Source organism: Cavia porcellus, unplaced genomic scaffold (assembly GCF_034190915.1).
Source record: "Cavia porcellus strain 051 isolate PalLab524CR breed Dunkin Hartley unplaced genomic scaffold, mCavPor4.1 scaffold_16, whole genome shotgun sequence".
Taxonomy (NCBI): Eukaryota; Metazoa; Chordata; class Mammalia; order Rodentia; family Caviidae; genus Cavia; species Cavia porcellus.
In genome coordinates this window covers 42,938,296-42,961,168 of record NW_026947499.1, presented here as the reverse complement: position 1 = coordinate 42,961,168, position 22,873 = coordinate 42,938,296, and the positions used below count along the sequence as shown (strand labels likewise).

Below are 22,873 nucleotides of genomic sequence, written 5' to 3'. Positions count from 1 at the left end.
CTACAAATCCTTCCCTTCTGGGAGGAAAAATTCATCGGATACTCTGCGTATAAATAGAAAATAATTACTAGTGAGGTGGTGATGTTTCTTCGCCTATTTTTGGTGGGTCTCTTTGTTCAGATTTTTTAGGCATGTACATAGAGCACATGCATACACGCGCACGCGCACACACAGACACACCGGCCCCCGGCAGAGGTGTGGGGGGGGAGGGATGGGGACAGAGCGACTTCTCTGCCCAGACAGGGACAGTTAAGGCTTAGCCCCAGCCACCTAGCTGCTCGCTGGCCGCTCCTTGAATCCCGCCTGCCCAGACTTTGCGCTAACCCCTTGCTTCTTCTCCGCCCCCGCCCCTTGGCTGAGGCTGCGTGCTCAGGACTGTGTCCTCCACCTCCAAAGTTACTGAGTTGTGCGAATCAGTTTAAAGTCTTAAAAGAAAGAAACAAACAAAAAGCAAAAGGCAGGTAGCTCCATTAATCCCCAAATGCCTTCTTCCATCTGCTGTGACTTGCCCATGCTGGGACTTATACAATGCACACAGCAAACGGGAAAGTTGTGAAATCTGGGTGCTTGGGAGGTGAAATCGCGTGTGGAGGGTCTTCAGGGACCCTAGAGTCCTTGCCAGCAGGGGAAAGGAGCACAGAGCGCAGTGATGGCCGCTGCTTCAGGCAGGGAGAGCGGGTGACTGGAGAAAGGGACGGAGATATAAGAGCAGAGGAAAGTGAGGTCCCAAGCCTAGAAACCTCCACGCAGGAGTGGTCACTTGGAACACAGGTTTGTTCTCATCTTCCTACGCTCGGCCCCTCCTTAGCCTCTTTTTCACTAGTCGTAAGGCACTCACTCCTTGATTCCTCCCCTCTCACACACGCTCTCACAAGCTCACACACGCCCCCTTCCCGGTTGGGTTGGCCTGCCTCTGTTTACCTAAAAGGTAGCATCTGGAATCCGAGGGATGCTATAGATCTCCTCCCCCAAACCCAAGATTTCAGAAATGGGTGCTCCATGCCTCCATGCCTCAAGTGCATCGCGGTCACCGGCGGTAGAGGGTGGGTGGCAAGAGCATAAACAGTCAGAGACCCCCTCCACAACACTGTCAGCCCCATCAGGGCTGAGCCCGAGCCCCTTCTCCACTCGCAAAACCAAAGTTGGCTTTCCGGGTGACAGCCTCCTGCGAAGAGGCGGGGTGGGGGGACAGGGCCACTGCCTGGGGCAAGCTTGGAGGCAAAGAAGGGAAAGTGAAGCCCGGAGAGGAGGGCGAGGGGAGGCAGCCCACCTGGACATGTGCTCCCTTTGGGGCCGGTGTGCTTTCTCCAGCCCCAGCTTGGTGAAGATACCCACGAGCACCATGACAGCCACCACCCCGCAGATGATGTAGACGATCAGGTTGGTCTTGTCCTTGGTGGGGTCGTGCAGGGGGTCGTCCTTGCGCGCAGGGGGCTTGCCAGTGTTGAGCCAGAGTGGCGTGTCGTAGTTGGTGCAGGTGCTTTGGTTCAGTCGCCTCTTCTTAAACGTGCAGCAGAACCGGAAGCCACAAGTCCCGCAGCAGAAGATGAAGTCGCCCGAGCTGCAGTTGAACGGCGGGTCCCACTGGCCCATAACATCGAAGTATCCCCGACAGAAGTCCGGCGTGGGCGCCCGAGTAGGGGGCGCGTCTGAGACCCCAGCGCCCTCGCCGGCCTCTCCAGAGGCGGCCCCGGAGCGATTAACCCCCGTGAGCACCAACACGCCGCCCAGTTGCGCCAGCTGCCCGTGCCCGGTTCGCTCCTGCGCCCGGCACACGCGGGCGCACAGCTCCGTGAGGAAGCAGCCGAGGAGCAGCCGGAGGACGCGGCGCATCCTGTCTCCCAGCCCAGGTTCGACCGCTCGGCCGCTGCTGGAGCCGCTGCAGCCGCCTCTCGAGGCACGGCCGAAGCTGCCGAGGCTGCTGCCGGGGGCTGCGAGCCGCCGCGGGCCGCACATGCAGGGAACGGCGCGGGGCGCTCGGTGGTCGGCGGCCACTGCGCTCGGCTCAGCCTGCGTTCGCCTCCAGCGCGCCGCGCCGCGAGGGGCCGGCCGGGGAGGAGCGCGCCAGGCCGGGTGGGGGGAGGAGGAGCGGGGGCAAGCGCAGGGTGCAGGTCCGGCCGGCCACAGGGGGAGGCGGGGGCGGAGAGCAGGGGAGAGTCAGTCTGTGCGCGCCTCCCCTCGTCTGCGGCTCGGGACTCCACGCCCCGCGTCTGTTTGCAGGATCCTCTCGCCTCTCAAGCTCGCCAAGTACGCTGGAGAAAGCAAAGCGACACTTGTGGAATGAAGGGAGGGTAGAAGAGATGGGGGAGGGGTGGAGGAGGAGGGCGGGCAGAAGAGACGCGGGTTGGAGGGGCACGAGCTCGAGAGGGGCGGAGGCGCGGAGCGAGGTGACTAGGGCGGGCAGGAGCGAACTGGGGGGCGTGCGGAGCTAAGCCAGGCTGGTGGGAGGGGAGGAGCGAGTTGGGCTACCGCCGGGGCTGTAGGAACGGCTCGGATTTCCCAGCAGGTGGAGGACCTCGGCGGGACCTCCCGCGCCCTCTCCGGGCGGGAGGTGAGACTAAGACTTGTCCGAGGTGCAGAGGCGACTCCACCCGTGGCTTTTGCAGCGGGGCTTGCGCAGGAGCTGCGGCTGTAGTCTGCCCACTAGGGAAGGGGTGACTTGGGAAGATTGGGAAAAGACTAGATGGCTTTCACTCCAAGACCTGCTGGGCGCTGTCTGGTCAGGATAACCTTTTCAAGCATGCGAGGCCTCCTTGCCCTTCCCGAGGCCGTACCCTCTAGCCCGGCGTGCAACCTTGATGATGCGAGTCCCTGGGCCAAGGCGAAGACCTAGGCTGAGCTGGGAAAGTGGGGGTAGCGCGTCCCCGGGCCTTGGGTAAGCACCCCCAGGAAGTGGAATTGGGATGAGCTCGTCAAAGGAGTTCAAGGGCTTAGGAGGGCCTGCGGACAAGGCCTTGGTAACGGTGAGTCCTTTAGGAACTCCTCCAGCCCCTCGGACCTGCAGTCTTCTGTCCCTTTTCGCCCCCGCAGCATTCTCTGCGCTCCACAGGAGGGCACACCGCGGCGCGGCTTCTGCGCGCCGGTTCAGGCGCAGCGCAAGGCCTGGGCACCTAGCCTCAGCCACCTCGCCTTCCTGGAGCCTGTGCATCCAGCTGGCTGGCCTTGATCGCCAGGAAGCCCCTCCCCTCCTGCACGCGTATCCTCACCGGGGGTGCAGGTCTAGACCTTTCTTTCTCAGCGTCCAGCCTCACTTCTCTCTGGAAATTCAGTTTCCAAATTCTGCCCTTCTGTCCTAGCAGATGCAAGCCATTCGTCAGCACTCACCCATTTCTCCCACTTCTTCCTCTCCTCGGCTTGAATTTAACTTTAGTCCCCCAAACAGGATTTGTTGCAAATCTGCTACACCGAATATAGATCTCCACACGCTCTGGCGTTTTGTTGCTTAATTGCATTAATAAGTCTACACTTTACAGTCGGGTAGAATATTTATAGGAAAATGATGTTTCCATCGCCCTCCTCTCAATTTGGCTGCAATCAAGATTTTCTCAGGGCATTCTCAAAGAACCAAGAAGTTGGGCCACATGTAAAATGCAATGCTAGGATCCCCTTCTTTGAGGCATAGGAGGATTTAATCGACTCCGTTGCAAGTTTTCTCCAAATGAAAAGGAGTTTGGCCAGGGGACCCTTCTATTTGAAGAAATATCACCTTTTCATGTTTGAAATAAATATTTGCAAACACACACCACGGCAACCTTGATAGAGTGTATCAAGGAGTAAACCAGCCCCTGAAAGACCTGCTGTTATGGGAAGTATTATATCCTATCCTCACCTGGAGAAGGTGTGAGATTGCTTAACCCAAATTCGCCAGATTCATTATAATAAGATCCCCAAAAAAGACAGTATTGTGTGTCTGTCATGACTGGCAACCCACGCCTACCACCACCTTGCGCATCCTACAAACAAGCATTGTTGTGTGGGAGCTAATGATAGCTGACATTTATTCAGGGCTTGCAACATATCGACCAAGCTTGTTCTAAAATCACCTCCTCATAGATGCTTAGAGCAGCGCCTAGCACCCAGCAGACAATCTGGAAATGCTTGAGCCACTGAATGACTGATCTCATTTAACTCTACATGTTAGGCCCTGCAGCCCAGGGAGAGAGACTGGGACTCAAAGCAACTGAACTAGTTGCCCAGGGTCATGCCTGGGTGATTCTAGGAGTGAGGGCCAGACTTCCATATAACCTCAGACAACTTAAAGGTTTGGTCCAACACTTGGTAAAGCCAGGGCAGGATGCAGACTACTCAGCTGCTGATGCTGCCACATCTGCTCCACCACTCCATAGTACTTACCAGCAAGCATCAGGGTCAGTGGAAGAACAACAGATCACAGACCTCTTTCTGAAAGAGACAGTGCTAGGGTGGGGTGGGGGTGGCATCTTAAGACACATCTAAACTTGATTTTTTAAAAATAACTTGGAGAAAGAAAACAAAATTTCAGAATCTGCCTCCAAACTCTAAAATACTTCCTGTCAACAGGACATTTGACTCTGGTTCTCAGAGGAGATTCACTCTGGCTTTAATTAACAGAGACTGCCCCCTGTTTGTGACAAGAAAAGTGCAGGGACTGTGCCTTAGAAAGAAGAAGCTGGGATCCACCCTGTATGGCTTACTTGCCAGTGATTCTAAACTGTGAGCCCCATACCTCCGTGAGCTTTTTCCAAACCACATTTCCTTTCTTCTCTTGCTGCTCTGTGTGCCACTGGTCCCTGGAATATTGCCCCAGCCTGTTTCCTAAGGCTTCAAAATTTACCTAAAAGAGTGTGGAATTGTTGTGGTTCATTTCATTTTGAAAAGGCAAAACTTCAGTTTCTCATACCAGTAAGTTAGTCCCTCCACCTAGCAAGTATTTGATGATTTGAAACATGACCCTGTTTGGAGTAAACGATAATGAGAGTATTTCTTTTAGGGCTTCTGGGTGGGACGGGAGAGAGGTTATGAACTACCTAACTCAAACACCTGACAGATTCATGGAAGATAAAAAATCATCAAATACCTCTTGCACAATGACTATTCAAATGAGTTGATACATGTCTAAATTAAAATGCTCTTAATGAAAGTACCTTCTATGAAAGAGATGATGACATTATTATTATTATTATTATTTACAACACAGGCACTTTAATATATGAAGAATCACACTTGCCCCAGCCGTACTTACGCCAGACTGCATTACACAGCAAAAGGAATGCAATTGTGTCCCCCCAACAATTAGGAAAGGAAAAGATGTAGTGAAGGATATCTGCTTGCCAATACTATATTGCAACCAGTGTTCATAAGCAACTCAACAAATTGAAGTATGTGTGCTATGGCCCTCACCCGAAGGAGTTGTTTGTTAATCGTCCTCATCAGGTGGCTTTTAGGGTTTCAAAGAGGTTTCTAAGCAACTGTTATCCTTGAGGAATAAAAAGAGATGAAGCAGAAGCAAAATGTAGCTAGCACCTTGCCAGTTTCCAGAAATACATTGGTTTGGTGTATTTTCCTCTTCCTGTCTGCAGAGTTAAGGGAAATCTCACAGAAGTGAATGGGTCTCAAGCATGCTCCTCCCAGACCGATGATGATATTGGAGATGATTTCTGGCCATACTTACAGCACAAATCTTTTATATGTTACTGGTTTTATATTTATTACAATACATATTAAGAAAATAATAACATCAAACACACGAATTTATATGCAGAGGTGTTCGAGGCAAAGTTAAATCTTAAGTCACTAATGTGAAGTCGTTTAAGAAAAATACATTATACTCCTTACAAAGAAAGAAAGAAAACATGAAGGGTCTGGTACTGACTGCTGAGGGGTGGCATGCACTTCGGTGTCAAACCAAGTTTTTTCCCTGTTCTGGGGTGGATATATCTTCGTTGGGGGCGGGAGGTTATCCTGTGCCATTGCAGGATATTTAGATTTATCCCTGAACTCTATCTACACAATGCTAATAGTACCTCTCCCAGGTGTGACAACCAAAATTTTGGCAGACATTATCAAATATCTCTCGGGGTGGGGTGGGGGCAAAATCAGCTGAAAACCAATGAGTTAAAGCCTATGTTTAAATTCTGGCTGTTTCTCAAAAAGAAGTCTATGACTTCAAAATAAGCTGGTTAATCTCCCCCAAGCTTTGATTTCCTTATCTATCAAATAGGGATAAAAATAGACACGTTGTATAAGTAGCCAGCTCAGTGGATAGAACCTCAGCAGTACATAGTAAATACTCATTTTTTTTTTTTTATTTTGGACACCTGAAGGTGAACGAAGGACCAGCACTGCATTGAGGTCCAGGAAGATTGAGACAAGATCCCGTCTTGGACACTGTACACACTCAAAAAGAAACAGGTTGTATTAGTTAAAATTTGGTGTTAAAATTTTCACTAATCTGTAAAATTTTTTAAAAATTTTAAAATTTTAATTTTGATTTCAAAAAATAAGGCTGATGAAATTGTGTTCAATAAATACCCTTTTTAGTGACACATTATATTCATATTACTAGTTTGGTAGTTAGTAAATGTTAATTTTGTGTTTCTCAGGGCTGGGGATTTAGCTCAGTGGCATAAGCGCCTGCCTTGCAAGCAGGCAGTCGTGAGTTCGATCCCTGGTACCGATAAAAACGAAAAAGACCAAAAAAAAAAAAATTTTGTGTTTCTCAGGCTTTGGTGCACACATATGGTACTTTTCCTATCAGGGAAATATCAGCAGGTCAGTTTACTGGAGTTAAACGACCCCAACTTTTGTTCATTGGATTGTATGTGAAATCTGAATCTAGGACTACTAATTTAAGAGGCTGATGGTAGCTTTTGCTTACAAGTTTTTGCTCACTAATTGAAGAATTTATCTGAATAATTCAATTCCATGAAGCCAAAATAGGCCTGGGGGTGATGTGTTTTCCAGGTGGATATATTGAGAAAAATAACTAGGCATGTCCCCAGGAATCTGCTGAGATTAGAGGAAAACTCCACAGCTGGTTACTTCTTCTGATGCTTGTCACACTGCTCAAATACCTATAAATATAGAATATAGAATTATACCTGTAAATATAGAATTTTTGTCATGTAAAAAATCACCCCAAAATTTAGTGGCTTGTTAACCTTTTTATTTTTTAATTTAACATTTCTTTGGGTTGACAGTGTAGGCTGCTCCCCTCTGAGTGGATTTTCGGTCTTGGCCAGATTAACTCATAGCCTCTGCTCCACCAGGCTTCTTAGCCCCCTCAAGCCTAGCCACACCTCTTCATATGATGGCTGGCAGATTCTACAAAAACAAGAGAAAGCACACACATCAGTGGAGACCCAGAGTTACAATAGGCTCCACATCACTCCTACCGCACTCTGTTTGCCAAAGCAAGTCCATATTCAGAGGGTAAAGAAATAAAGTTTTCTCAATAAGAAGTCTGAAGAGTTACAGGGGAAAGTGCATGTACACAAGGATACAGGAATGAATATAGCCACCTTTTGGTATATAGCTAAATTCCATGGCTACCAAGCATAATAAAATGAAAATCCCCACATGCTCAAGACTTCCCAGCCAAAACAGTCAAGGAAAAGCTGGAGGGGGGTGGGTTGTTTTGTTTTGTTTTGGTAGCAGGGATCGAACTCACGGCCTCACACTTGCCAGGCAGGGGCTTATGCCACTGAGCTAAATCCCCAGCCAAAGTTGGTACTCTTGATTGCTACTGCAATTAAAGAAGTGATGGTCACAGAGATGGAGAAGCTGTCTTTTCACCCACATATTCAGAATGACATTTGAAAGTTGAGTGTACCAATGTCCAGCCATGTGTCCAAGCCACTTTCCTGGGAGGTCTTTTGACATTAAACTGTGTCTCAATTTCCATATCTTGTCAATTGGCAAACTCAGTCTCCTCTGCCAAAGGTACATCAATGCCTTCCTTTCCTTCTGACTCCATTACTGCTATAGCTCAAGGCTTATCATTTCTCACAGTGACAATTATGGGTTCTCTAGCCCCTCACACTAACCTTTCTTATTTCTATGACTCCATCAAAATCCAATTGCTTGTCATTCATTTAACAAGCCCTTATAAAGTTTTCACTTAGTGTTAAGCATTATGCTAGGGGATAGGGATCAATAAATAATAAGATAGAAAACAAATTTCTTAGTCAGCATAGGTCAACTCCAGAATCTCAGTGACCTAACACAATGAATGATGGCCTAGGAGTTGTAAACCATCCTGAAACCATTCACTTCCGGCCAAGAGGAGCAAAGCAGAGCTCAGACGATCAAGTAAGGTACTTTGAGCTCATATCTGGAAGTGGTATACAACACCCTCATCACTTACATTAGCTGAACTCAGTCACAAGGTCCAAATTTAAGCAGAAAGGAAGCTGGAGGAGTTAGTCTGCCTACACACTCAGAGAAAAAGAATGGCATATATAACTAATTTTTGCCTTTTAAAACATAATCCAAGTATAGGTGCTCTCATTGGAGATGTCCAGTATCCTGTCTGGACACCAGAAGTGTTTCATACATTTCATGCAACCTGAAGGTAGGAAGAGGGAGTGGCAAGCTGAGCAATGGTCCCCAAGATTTCCAGGTCCTAATCCCTGAAGCCTGAAACCTATTACCTAGCAAATAGGACTGGCAGATGTGAAGATGCTATAGACCTTGAAAAGGGAAAATAATTCTAGATGATCCCACGGCCATAGCATCCTCTCAAGAGTGCTTATAAAAGAGAACCAGAAAGAGGTTTGATGATAAGAGAAGAAAAAGAGATGCAAAGGCAGAAGTGGAGATTGGAGTGAAGCTGCTTGAAAATAGAAGTCTCCAAGCCAAGGCAGCTGGAAAATGCAAAGAACAGATTTTCCCCTTGGAGCCTCCAGAAGAAATAAGTCTAACAGACACCTGGGTTTTATAGCTTTTTTTGAATGTTTACTAGTGCCTATTAGTTCTACAGAATAGCAGGTTCCCTATCGCATATTTGTACATGCATCTGACATAGCTACATTAGCTTCTCCCTCATTACACTCCTACTGTCTTCCCCACATCCCTGGTCCCCTTCTTTCTGCCTAATAGTCTCCTTTCTGCTTTCCTGATTTGAACTCCTTTTGTGTCTGTTTAGACAGGAAATATCTTGTGAGGAATCCTGTGTGCAGAGAGGAGCAAAAAGAGTTGGGAAGCAGAATGGGAGAAATCGAACTCACAACCTTGCACTTGCCAAGGAGGCACGTGTCATTGAGATATATCCCTAGATCGAATGTAATTTCAGGGAGCCAGGTATTTAGCTCAGGGAACAAGTGTCTGCTTGATAATTGTGAGGTCATGAGTTCAATCCCTGGTACCAGAAGGAAAAAAAAAAAAGAGGTGACCAAGTGTGATTTCAGAGAGCAGCAATTAGGCCTTTCAGAACTGTAAGAGAATAAATTCTGCTTGTTTTGAGACACTAAATTAGTGATAATTTGTCACAACAGCAAGATAAAACTACTACAAACAGAAATGTCTACACTGAGACAGAGATAAGAATCCCTGCTAATGAGCTGGGAAGAGATTTGAGAGGACAGAGGAGAAATGGGAATTAAAAGAGAGCCAAGATGCAGCTGGAGTAGGGTCTTATGGGAGGGTTGAATTGAATTGGCTAATATTTGCATGTTTGAAAGATAGCTCTGGCCACTGTTCGGAAATAGCCAACAAAACCATGCTGGAAGTAGAAGGCTGGTGTTTGTTCATTCGTTTTTTTGGAAGAATAGAAAAGCAGTGGTCCAGCATCACATCAGAGAACTAACTCAATAGGTTGGCAGACTTGTGGGACCTGGTGGTGGATCTGGGGCTCCCCTTGTTGACCTAGGGCCATTCACTCTACCGGCAGCATAACCTGCACCAGGTCTCATGGCCACCTCAGAGGCCATAACCGCCTCAGCCACAGGGAGATCTGAACATACCCAGAAGATGCCACCCCTACATATCCTCCTTAAATTCCATAGTTTCCTAGGACCACCATGTTCTTTGTAATGAGTAAAAAAATAAAATCAAACTTCTGCTTATAACCTAGTGCTCTGGGAGACTGAGGTAGGAGGATTGCAAGTTCAAGCCCAGTCTAGATAATTAGCAATTTGTGAAACCCTGTCTCAAAGTTTATAATATACATATATACATAGAAATGTGGCTTAGTGGGAAGGCCCTGGGTTCAAGCTCCCAAACCAGAGCTCATCCTCACATAAAGGTAAAGCCAACTTTAACTGTCTACCCTCAACCTACAGAAGGATCAAGGACTCTCCCCTGGCTCTGAAGTCTTGCTTCTGTTTGTACAGTCATGAGGATGAGCACCCCACGATGACACTCACATAAAGGGTAAGCTGAAGCTGAACTCCCAAATTCTGCTGACCAAGCTGTCCTCCTTGGTGTGTGTAGAAATGATGAGTTCGTTCACCATGGCCAGAATTTAGATTAGAATAAAAAGCACAGGAAGTGACAGTCTGGCAAAAGGTCAGAGTAAGAAGTGCAAATGCCTTGATAGGCAGTGCAGAATGTTTTTGTAATAGTTAGACTCTGACTGAAGGATGTTGGGTAAAAGGGGACCTATTCTGAGTCATGTCTTACACAGGTCACTTTACTGGCAAATGAGATAAGCCTCATTGTCTGGGACTGAGCAAAATCCAACCAATATGGGCTGGACCAGCACACTGGAGTCTTGTGAGGAAGCTTTTTGTGCAGAAAGGAACACAAAGAGTTAAGGATGGGAAGTGAGTAGGATCTCAGAGAGAAGCAGAAATGAGACAAAAGGGAGTACCAGATGACCTTGTTACAGCTTCGTGTTCCTGAGATTTTTGTTCCTTGGTTTCTGTGTAACTTTCCTGGATCTTCTAATAAACTCCTCTTACCTTCCTCCCATTTTTGCTAAATTAGAAAATCTTGAGATATTCTGCATCCAGTTTTTCTATTCAGGTTTCTGTCGGAACAGAATTTTTTTCTCTCCACAATTCTATGAATTGACTGGATGGAGCAAAAGAGAGAAACAAATGTATTCAGATACATAGACAAAAACATGTTGCAAAATGTCCTTCATATATTGATTATCATAGAAAAATATTAATAACTGATTATCAGTGAGAAATGATCTAATGCCATTACAGTATTTCTATATCAAGGGATAATGGAGTATTATAGACTGGTTAAAAAGAATGGGGAGTTTAAAAATTCTGAAACTCAGTTTAGGCATTACAGTCTTACTAATTCCCAGGATGGCTAGAAATAGATACAGATATAGATAGCTGATAATATAAACATACAAAATAATCTTCATGACATAGCAAAAATAGCAAGACAAAAAATACACATGCTCAAAATCAACAGATTTTTTTTTTGTAAAGTTACACTAGAAGCAGACCCTCAGGGTAGAAACCAGGGTGGGAGAATTACTTTTCCATATACACTTTTATATTCTGCTTTTAAAATCATCAACATGCTTTAAATACTCAAGAAAAGTAACTGATCAGAGTGTTTAACGGGAAAATAAAAGAAGAGGATGAGACAATAGGTGGATAAAAGGAAAAGGGGCTATAAACAACAGCAACAACAAATTGAGCTCCATTCCCAACTCTGCCATTGGTGGATTCTTAACCCTGAACTTAATCTTTAATCCTTTCTCTGGGCCTCAGTTTTTTCATCTAGAAAATAGGTCAACAGAATTAGTTGATCTCTAAGGTCCTGACTTCAAAGGTTATCTGCAATATTCACTGACAGAGCTAATTACTTGGGCAAAATTTCTTTCAAATTAAAACAGTAATTGTCCTGGATTCCCTTAGCAGTATATAATGTCACTATCATAATATGAAATGACTTTCCTTTATTAGAGTTATCTTCAGAACCTGGTGACTGAAAGGATAGAAACTGAATCATGCATAGAATATTTCCAAATCATATGGCATAGAGACAATTTTCTAATGAGGTATGTAAAGTATCTGCCCTCCAATCACCATACTCTCTTTTCCTGTAGCCCCCTCTGACCAGAGATGATGGATTCCTGACCTAGAAGGAACTAATTAGTCATGATTCTGCCGAGCAGCCCATTATATTTCCCTTCAAGAAGCTGAGCTAAGAAACACAGAGACTGCGGAGGGTGAGGAAGAAGAATCAAGTGACATGAATGTTAGAAGTCAGATTGAAGTCACACAAGAGCAGAAATCATAACGATCTGATTTGCTGCTTTATGACCACTGCCAACACTTCCACACATAGTAGGTGCTCAATAAGTATTCGCTGAAAAAAATCACAAGATGTAAAGCTCATAAACTCCTACTGCTTCGGCCTTCTAGCTCATTTCCTTTTCTCTCTTTTTTTTTTTTTTTTCTTATTTCACGAGATTTTCATCTTTCCTAAAAGCTCCACTTCTATCTAAGCTAATTTGAGTAGATTTGGGTATCTTTTATTCAAAAGAGCCTCTCAGCCACTGGGACCAACTCAACAAACATGATGGACAAGCTTCTTTTCTTCTACGTACAACTCAAACAAGTGGGGAAAAGAGCCCTTAATCCTTGTCAGTGAGAGTATGTTAATACCTCCAATCATGGGGAGATGATATACATTTGAGTACAGTTTTGTCAGCATTTGAGGCACGAACCTTAAAATCTACAACCCTCCCTCAAGGAGTCTGTTCTTGTGTGGAAAGTATCTGAATCCTTGCATATAAGACTGTAGACAAGAACATGTGATGTAGAATGCAACCGTGAAAAATTGCCAGCAACCTAAACGTCTGCCAACAGAGAAGAGGCTCAATAGATGGAATAATAAATAAATATGATGCTAGACAGTAGCTATCTCTAAAAAGTACTCCTTAGGAGAAAGATTTTAAAAAATAAGAAAGTCTTCTCCATTTCTTATTTTATTTCTTCTGACATGCCTTACTTTTGCGATTTTAATAAATCCATAAGTTTTCTTTAATCAAACATGACTTTATTGAGTCTCATGGAAAGTATGTATATTCTTCATTCTACCTCATTCACTTTATTGAATAAAACAATGTCAGTGGAAAACACAAAAAATACACATAAAAACACATTTTATGCATATTTGGCACATAAAAATATTAAGAATCAAGGCATTTTTGATACATCCTAATCTTTCATTCCAAAATTGGGGTCACGTTGTAAAGCCAAGGTCTGTCTTCTACTAGCTGTGAATTCATTAAAAGCGTAAAAGTTAGTTACTAAAGATTTGTCAACCAGCAATGAAATCAGTGTTACTGCCCTGGGTACTATTGTTACTCTACCCAGATGTTCTTGGATTCCTTTAACCATGTCCCATGTCCCTTATCTGCTTTGAGGATCTTTGCTTCTACTGCCATGCACAGGCAAGTTTTAGAGGAAAAGACGCCCTCTCAGGCTACTAAGAACATTTGCCTGGAGACCCAGGGAGTCACAGTGGTCAGAAGTTACAGCTCTGGCCAACAGCATGGGAGGAGATTTGGTTAATGTCATATGGGTGCAGGAATATAAAATTCCAGCTCTCTTGTCTGAAGCACAAGCTTTGAGATATGGTTCCACACTCTTGTGCATCAAGAGACTATCTTGTGGGCCAGTGGGATCATGGAACTTTGTCAGGTTTGTTTTTTTTTTTTTTTTTTTTTTTTTTTTTTGCAAAACACTTCTGTACAAGAGTTCCTGTCTCAGGTCCCTCTGAAAAGCTCAACCTCAAAAAATTAATTGTATAAGTTTAAGCTCAAGATCAGAAACACAAAGTGCAAATTCATTGGTCTAAGACCAGCTACAGTAAGTACCTATTCTATGGTTTCACAAGTCAGGATGACTCAGATCATAGCTGATGTAAAGACAGTTTCTTGCAGCTTTCACTATACTGTTTACTATTCAGGTTCTGTCACCTGCTAATGATTCTGTCTATTAAAACATACATTATCTTCTCTTGTTCACATGTGTTAAGGCAAAAAAGGTTTCATTTGAGAAATTAAGTTTTCCTAGCTACATTGATCCTTAAAATTATTGACATCTGGAATTGCAATAAAAACTTTGTAGATTCTTGCATCTCTTGTCTCTTGTGACGGTTCTCATGGATCACCAGGAAAATACCTCTTATCAATAATGAGGGAATGTGGTGTAAGCTAAACTTGTGACTGTGTATCTGGGTGCTATCCCTTTATCCCTCTAGTAATGAACAGGAGTGGTTGTGGTAAGTCCCTGTGGACACATTTCACCTTAAATTGACTGTCTCAACATCACTGATACATCCTCCTGGGAAAGTTCAAGTCTTGCCATTGCTGTCCAGGAAGAAACAAAAGTGGCACAATAAGATGGAAACCAGTATCCCTTTGGCTCAGCTAGGGTTAATCTTTCCCAAACCATGTTAGCCAAAGAATGAATACTGGGTTGTCACCACTTAACAGATAGCAAAAAAAAAATTGATATTCCACAAGGCTTCTAAATACTGTGTCTTCTTGTCCTCCAGGGAGACAATAGGTTAGTGTAACATCTCTCCAACAGATGTGTTGGCAGAAGCAGGGGCTGGATGGCAGACTTGTTGAAAAGAGAAAATCCAATGGTAACACAGATGATTTCCTGATATTAAAAAGTAATGTGCTTCAGTAAATGCAGTAATATTTCTCCCTTGATATTTGTCAACAGAACTTTTTTCTTGAACTAAAAAAATAACCCAGCCCATGTAGAGATGCATGCTTCTGTCAGTGCTGGTGAGAGTGAAGGAGAAGGAAATTCGATGGAATAATTCCAGTGTCATCTGACACAGCTAGCTTGTCTACAATTGGAATGCTTCTACCACTAGGGGAAAGAAATTAAGGCAAGACCCAAAAGGACTTGCAGTCTAATTTGAAAAGTACATCAAGACATTGGGAGACGATGTGGGAAAAGTTGCTGAGAGAAGGTCCTGGTTGTGTCTTTTGCAGCCAGATTGCTCACATCAGCATGTCTTGTGTAAAGAGCAAAACACCATCTCGTTTTAATAACACACTTAACTGCTCACATATACACCGGAGATCACAATGTTCACCAATTAAAAAAGTTTAATCTCAAATGCAGGTACAACATGCCAATGGTTTTAAAACCAGATAGCTAGGAGAAAACTGTAGTGCTTAACACAGTATGTGAAGCAAGTCTTAAAGTGTTGCAACAAATATAGCAATGATTTACGTATGAAAAGTACATTTGGGTGAGGAAACACGACAGAGATGGAACCTTAAAAGGGAATCCAGGCATGATGACACACACCTATTGTAGACGACCACCTGGAAGACTATCCTTGAAAAAAAAGCAATTATCTCCATCTTGGCCAAACCTGGCCCTATTTATATGTATTGGTATATACAGAGCTAGCAAGAACTTTTCCTTATATCTACAATTGGCTTTAAGCAATGCATATTAGGCTAGTGGAGGCGCTGATTTGAAGCAATGCAACCGGTCAGTGTTTCCCCTCCCCATATCTCCCAATAAACTTGTGTGAGCCAGGCAGGAGGAGAGTCACGCTCCATGCTGTCATCTGGGATTGAGCCTCATGATAAGAGGCTATGACTTCCCAGGGCATTAAAGATTTCACATCAGAGCTGAAGCACCAACCCCAAAACATTAGATACTGCTTCAAATTGTGTTATGCAGATTGCTCTTTCTGCATACCCTTCTCCCCACATACTGCAGAGGTGATCTCAGGCCCCCTACCTTGCCCAGCTCACAGACTCATGTACTTCCCGCCATTCTCACAGTCACTCATTCTCAAGCCACTCCCTTCTTCACAAATCAGTAAAACCCAGGTTTGGCCCTTGGTTGAGACCTTTGCTCTGCTTAGCCATCACCCTAGCTGAACTTAAGAACCCCTTGGCTCCCCACAAGTACAAATATCCCTTCATATCTTTTTTCTCACTGTGGGTTGCACTGGAAGTGGTAAATTGGAATTGACTTGCTATAATTCCAATAACTTTTCTATGAGATTACAAATATAAACTTCCCGGACCACAAAAAGGCCAAACCTGGTTTTTATTCATTTGGCATTTTTATAATGCCAGCACTCAAAAACTGAGGCAAAAAGGATGACAAACTCAAGCCCAGACTGGGCAATTTCATGTCCTAGTAAGACTCTGTATCAAAAGATACATGATACATACATACATACATACATGACAGAGCCCTCATATGTAGCCCATTGAGAAGATCTGCTACACGCACACACACACACACACACACACACACACACACACACACTAAAGGAAGAAAGGAGGAAGGGGAGATGAAGGGAAGGAAAGAGAATGCATTTTAACCCAACAAGATAAGTAATTAAAAATAATAAGCCAGGCTTGGTGGTACAATTTGTTATCCCAGCAGCTTGGGAGACAGAGGCAGGAAAGTCACAAGTTCTAGCCCAGCCCAGCCCAGATAATTTAGCATTATAGAAAATCCCGTTCCAAAATAAAAAAAAGGCTGGGGATGAATCTCAGTGTGAAGGTCCTGGATTCAAACTCAGTGCCAAAAAATAAATAGAGGACATCTTCAACATCTTACTGGGAATTTCTGTATCCACAAATTTTACCTGTCAGCAAACTGTCCTTTTTAGTGATGGCTTTATGGCTCTCATATGCAAGATGAAACCCTTGCCAAATAGAATTATTATTCTAATTTGTCTTGGTTCACCCTCACTGCCACTAAAGTTTCTCAGTGGGTATAAGAATGTTCTTTTTCTAAGCTGAACTGAATATTCATTTAAGCATCTATCTCAAAAATACTTATTAAGGGGGATACCAAGTACTACACATCATATCCACCAAGGCAAAACCAGGCAAAATTTTTATTGCTGTGGAGTTGATGTTCTAGAATTACACTATCCAATACAGTAACCAGGAGCCACATAAACCATCTAGAACTTGAAAAGTGTCAAGTTCGAGTTGATATTTTCTGTGAGTATGAAATATACACAAGATATCAAAGACTCAATACTGGAAAACGTATATTGACTATATAGTAATATTTTTATATTACTGGATCAATTAACATTTTATTAAAATTAATGACACTTTCAATTCTTAAAAAATATTGACTTGCTGTACCTGCATTTTAGATTAGAATTTTAGAGGTTCTTGGAATTCACGCAGCTGCCCCCAGGTTACATCTAGATTTCTCTAGATTTATTGACATTATAGACCCCATAACTGTGTGTGTGTGCTTGTAACAAATCTTAAGGAAGACAGTGTGACAGCAAAGCAAATGACTGATTTTTTTATTTTAAAGGGGATAAAATTAAACAGAACAAAATAGGACATAAGAAAGCAATGTAAGAGATATAAATTTCAAAGCTAGATGACCTGAGATTTTCACTGTCTCTTGTTTTCTTCCAAATAGTTGTCCATGTCTTTGCATACAGAATTCATACAAAACAACATAAAAGAAAACTAATTCAAACAGAATGAAGAAGGTGATTTAGGTCTTTAAAACCAGACCATAGGGAAGTCACCAATGGCTGTCATAGAGTCTCTCGTTCTCTTCAAAATAGCTGTCCATACTTTCTTGTATATTGAAGTTCAACAAAACAAAACAGGTGGGGGGAGGGGTTGCTTGGTTTCCTGGTGTTCCAGGTCCCAGCATGGCGCAGATCCTAATAATGGCCGGTGGCTGCTGTCCTGGGCCGCCAGAGCCTGCCACGCTTACAGATGCTCACATTAGGGAGGGGGAGTGCAAATAACTGATTTTACACAAATGTAATACACTGTTTAGAGCAAGATTTCAAGATTTAAGAATGTCTTAGCATTTTGTAAAATATTCTTCCCTTTTCACCCTATGTTGTAGTCAGGGGTTGCAAACAGGACTTAGAATTTATATTATTATTTTATGATGGTTGTCCAGAGTTAAATACAAGAAAGTGCAGGAAATTTGTCCACAACACTAAAGACCTAGAAAATTCAGGCAAGGGTCTGGATCCCACAGCAATATCCTGTATGAGTCCAGTTGAAAAGTTTTATGGCTGTGTGCTGGGAAGGCCCAAAGGTCAGCAATGGAAGCTAGAAAGTCTATGCCAGCTGGATGAAGGATCTGTGCCAGTAGGTTGAGGGTTCTACACTGGAACCAAGAAATGACACTCAAAATAAGGACCAGGGATCCACTGAAAAGTACCACAGCCAACCGAAGGGACAATGAGGTGCCAAGCTCCTCTGACAATGAGAACAGTCGAGTACGTGTCAGGAAGCCAGTGTGACAACTTCTGGAGATTAAATAGAAAACATCTTCCCCCTTCCAGAGCCAGGAAACAGTGCTAAAAATAAGGACCTAAGCTCCTCCAAAGTGAACCACAGCTACTCTCAGCGACAAGGTCCCAAGCTCCTCCAATGATAATGGCCAAATTCATATTAGGGAAGCTAGCCGTGACAAGCTCCTCCAGGAGAACCAGTGGCTCCAAACAACAACGCTTAGGAGAACCCACAATGCCCTATTTTCCTCTCCATAAGTCCTTTTATGTTGGCAGCTTTCCTCAGGTGGGCCATTTACACTCAATACCATGCTGCTTTAATTCAGATGGTGTTAAGCTGACCACCCGTTTTTAATTCATAACACCCTATTATCACTTTTTTTATTTAATATGATCAAATTTTCTTTCTTACTGCTAAAAACATTAAACCATGAATATGTGAGAAATTTCTAAAAATATGAATATGTTATTTAATAAAAAGTAAGCAAATGTGTGCTTGTAACAAATAGTTAACCATATAACCATATAACCACCATAAGCCATATAAGAACCACGTAAGTCAAAAGCATAGAATATTCCCAACACCCTCAAGAACCTCCAGTCATGACTCTTCACCTCTCCCTATACTATCCAGGTGACTTTTGCCTTCTTTTTATATTTTTACAACCCATAGGTAAATCTAGAAGCAATACAGCTTCATTTTGCTTAGTTTTGAGTCTAGATGTAATCATTTGATATCTACTATTTTCCATTCACTTTGCTTGCTCAGAATTGTTTTCTTCAGATTCCCTCTCATGGTCTCAGATATACTACTATGTTTATTTTCACTGCTGCATATTATTTCACTATGTAGATCTATTTCTCCAGTTTTTACCTTACAGCTATCCTACACAGTTATCCTATGAACATTTTAAAACATGAATGTTGGCCTCATGACCATGGCCTCATGTGTCTCATGTGCACAAATTTCTCTACCATATGTCCCCACTAAATTGTAATTTTTTTAAATGTATAATCTAATTCTATATCTGCATTTGATGTTGGATAAAATCAACTTTTATTATAGTCATAATAATTTACCCTGTTGTAGTTTCATGTTTTCAGTATTCAGTGCTATTTGAGATCAAAGTTCTTGGGAGGGATGGTTTCCTTAACTTTTCTCATTCTTAGCATCTCTTTGCATAAAGGCGGAGAGAGAAGTTATTTTGTTATTTTTATTTATGTGTGCTAATTATACATTTTAATGAGATTTAGTGTGATACTTCAATACATGAATATAGCACACACTGATCGAATCTGTTCTTTATTGTCCACCCTTCCAGGCACCACCACCACATCTAGTATCACAATTCTACACTCAGGTATAGAATTTTGTTCCTGATTCATTGACATTATGCATCTCCCTTGATCATTCACCAGAGTGATACAGCTGAAGGGAAAAGGAAGCACATGTTTATAACCCTTTGCCATTCTCCATTGGCCTCAGGATGAAGTCTTAGATCCTGAGACTGTGAGCTCCCCAGTCTACCCCCAGCCACACACAGCCCTTCACTTCTGCCTTTCGGCAATGCCAGTGGCTTTAGAGTCTCCCCTATACCCCATGGCTTTTCACTCCCTGTGCCATCAGCCATGCTGTTCTCTCTGCCTGCAACAACTTTTCCATATCTTGTTTTCTACACCAACTCCCACCCATCTGTCAAGGTTCAGCCTGCAACACAACCTGCTTCTTTCTGTGCACCCCCATGCCTGGCCAAGCTGGACACCACTTGTACCTCCTTATTGCCATGGGCTTTTTTGAGGTCCTAGTGTCTATTATGCTGTATTATAATCATTGGTCTCTGTTCCTGCTGAGCTGAGAGCTCCTGAAATGGGGACTTTTCTCTATCTCTGCATCCTCAGTGTTAAACACAGTGCCACATACTTAGTGTGATATTTAATACTATGCATCAACTTCACTGACTCTCAAGATTCCCAGATATTTAGCTAAATATTATTTCTGAGGGGAGCCTGTGATACTGTTTCTAGATGAGGTCAGCATTTGAGTTGGTGGACTGAATAAATCAAGCAACTTTCCCCATGCGGGTGGGCATCATCCAATCTGTCGTGGGTCTAAAGAAAACAAAAACATAGGGAAGGAATAATTTTCTCTCCCTCCCCCAAGCCTGAATGAGCTGGGATGATAGTCTTTGAATGCCCCTGATTGAAAATACACCAGCAGCTTTTCCAGGTCTCCAATTCATAGACAGCAGACTTTGGGGTTTCTCAGCCTCCACCATCTCAGAAGCCAATTCCTTGGCATGTGTATCTATGCATTATATTCATATATATATATATATATATATATATATATATATATATATATCATAGCAGTTTTCTTTCTCTGGAGAACCTTGAATAACACATTTGGGAAGTGCTAAGTAAATATTCATGGAACTGAACTAAAATCAGCACTTGAACTTGGCCTAGGCTAGAAGAGCCTCCATGGAAGGAAACGGTGCAAATAAGTGCCTTGCAACTGGTTCCTCCTAGAGTTGTCCAATATGGAAGCCCTGCCTACCTCCACCAGCACTCATCCCACTATCACTATCTAGTAAAGAAAAAATTGCTCCATATGATCTGTCTCTGCCTCTGATCTCTATCTTTGGAAACTTAAGGTTGCTATTTAAAGTTATTTAGAGCCAGGTGCAGTGGCACACACCTAAAATGCCTACATTTGGGAGGCAGAGGAGGATCACAAGTTCAAATCCCATCTGGAAAGCTTAGTGAGACCTTGTCTCAACATAAAAAATACAAAAGGCTGGGGATGTAGCTCAGTGATAGTGTACCCCTGGGTTCAATTTGCAGCACTGCCATAAAACAAACAAAAAAAAACAGTTATTTAAAATCAAACACATTTAAACTACTTAATATCACTCTGGGAAATAAGCATATTCTTTTTTTTTTTTTTTTTTTTTTTTGTCTTTTTCCTTTTTATCGGTACCGGGGATCGAACTCACGACTGCCTGCTTGCAAGGCAGGCGCTTATGCCGCTGAGCTAAATCCCCAGCCCCAATAAGCATATTCTTAAATAACCATTTCCTTAATTCAGATAAACTCTCAGCCAATTACATATAGTATTCTCAACCAAATACAGCTTGGTGTTTATATAAATATGCAATCTATCAAATATAGCAGAAATTGTCTTTTCAAATATTTGATACATTTCATTTTTTATATGTCTCTTTCTTAAAGGTCAAAAGTATGGCATAGAGTTCACTTAAAGATCTCAGGTAGTTGAGCGCTAGAGTTTTTACAACAATTTGCAGAGAAAAATGTGGAAGAGAGAGTTTATATATCTAGGATGTTCTCCATTGCTCTTCCCATTCCTGTGGCAGATATTACTAATTGATCCCAGCATCCATTTCCCCTAAGGGTGGCAGAGCCTCAACATTCCTGTAAAGAAAGCACTTCAGGTAGAAACAATCCAAGAGGAGAAACATATTTGCCATTTCACAATGAAAATGTGCCAAGACATGTTCAGGCAAAGGGTCACTTCTCCTTTTTTTAATTGGGTGAAAATATATTCTAGTTGGTACCAAGGCTGGCCCTAATTACTATAATCTTTTCCTCCCACGTTGGTATTGACTTCCCCTGAAGATCTTCCTGGTTTCTGCAGCCTACGCTGCTTTTTTCTCTCTTCTGATTATTAGTGGTCTTTAGAATTCTAGACTAGTAGTTTAGTGTCCAGTTCGATTACTAAATTCCTTGGCAGCAAGAGCAAAATCTATGTGGCAAACATAGCTGATACTAAGCATATATTAGTGCTGTTCACCTACTGATTCTTCCTTCTAATTGGAGATTAAAAAGAAGGATCCTGCCCCATCAATAAGCTTCAAGAAAAAATGTGTAAATTAAAATTTTGATTGAGAAATTATGTTTAAAACAACAGCAAAATACTTCCCTTTGCCCTTTCAGGTTGGCATCTTCAGCCCATTTGCAGTCAGACAGTGGTGGAAGGCAATTCAGAGATCACACTACCCAAAATCCAGAAGACGTTCTCTGGGCTTAATAATTTAATATTTCAAATAACCTTTCCATACTTTTTGTCCGACAAGATTATTAATGCTGAATCTTCATAGTGCTCTGAATTTAAAATTCTGCCGCAGTCTTTCCCTCTGTCAATGCAATGGCTCGCTCTTCCTGTGTTTGCCTGTTCTCTCATCTTTACTCAGGTTGGCCCCTCATCTGCAATTCCTTTCTCTCCTCTGAAGTTCCTTTTTCTTATCTGTCTCCACATGTCCAGATTCTGCCTGACCTTCAAAGTCCACCCACAGGACTCCCACTCGCAGGAAACTTCTCCTGACCCATGGAATGGAGCTCTCCCCGTCTGGATGGCCACTGCACATTTTCTGCATTGTACTTTGTCATATCAAATCAGGAGGAAGGGGAAGCCGAGAGCAGAGAGAAGGGAAGCATTTTTCCCATGACTACACAGCACAGGACCTGGGATGAAAACCAGTTTGACCCCTGGACTCATATACAAGAGGGCTGGTCAAATTATATGGTGAATGTTTAAATTTTTTAAAATGTATTACAGTAAAAGACACACTGCTATTAATCTCCATTGCTTCAAACACATTTATCCCATTATTCTTGCCACTTTCTGAAGCAGTTCTAAAAGTCTTTTTCATGAGTGACTTTATGA

The 22,873-nt window shown here is 42.9% G+C and overlaps 1 protein-coding gene and 1 long non-coding RNA gene across 3 annotated transcripts in view; one reads left to right on the top strand and one right to left on the bottom strand.

Annotated features, from left to right (window-relative positions):
- The window catches only part of Shisa9 (shisa family member 9), a 299,624-nt gene extending 297,365 nt beyond the window's left edge, over positions 1 to 2,259 (bottom strand). The window contains exon 1 of one of the 2 annotated variants that reach the window (XM_003477762.5): positions 1,271 to 2,259. In XM_003477762.5, the coding sequence (XP_003477810.2) occupies positions 1,271 to 1,956 (686 nt within the window). In that variant the 5' untranslated portion in view covers positions 1,957 to 2,259. The remainder of the gene's footprint in view (positions 1 to 1,270) is intronic. The other variant, XM_003477763.5, reaches the window with a different exon arrangement.
- Positions 917 to 14,033, top strand: LOC106025295 (uncharacterized). The gene is made up of 4 exons (XR_001198866.3): positions 917 to 1,380; positions 6,303 to 6,390; positions 10,260 to 10,350; positions 11,996 to 14,033. It is a non-coding gene; the product is annotated as an uncharacterized LOC106025295 (long non-coding RNA).
- The last annotated feature ends 8,840 nt before the right edge of the window (positions 14,034 to 22,873 follow it).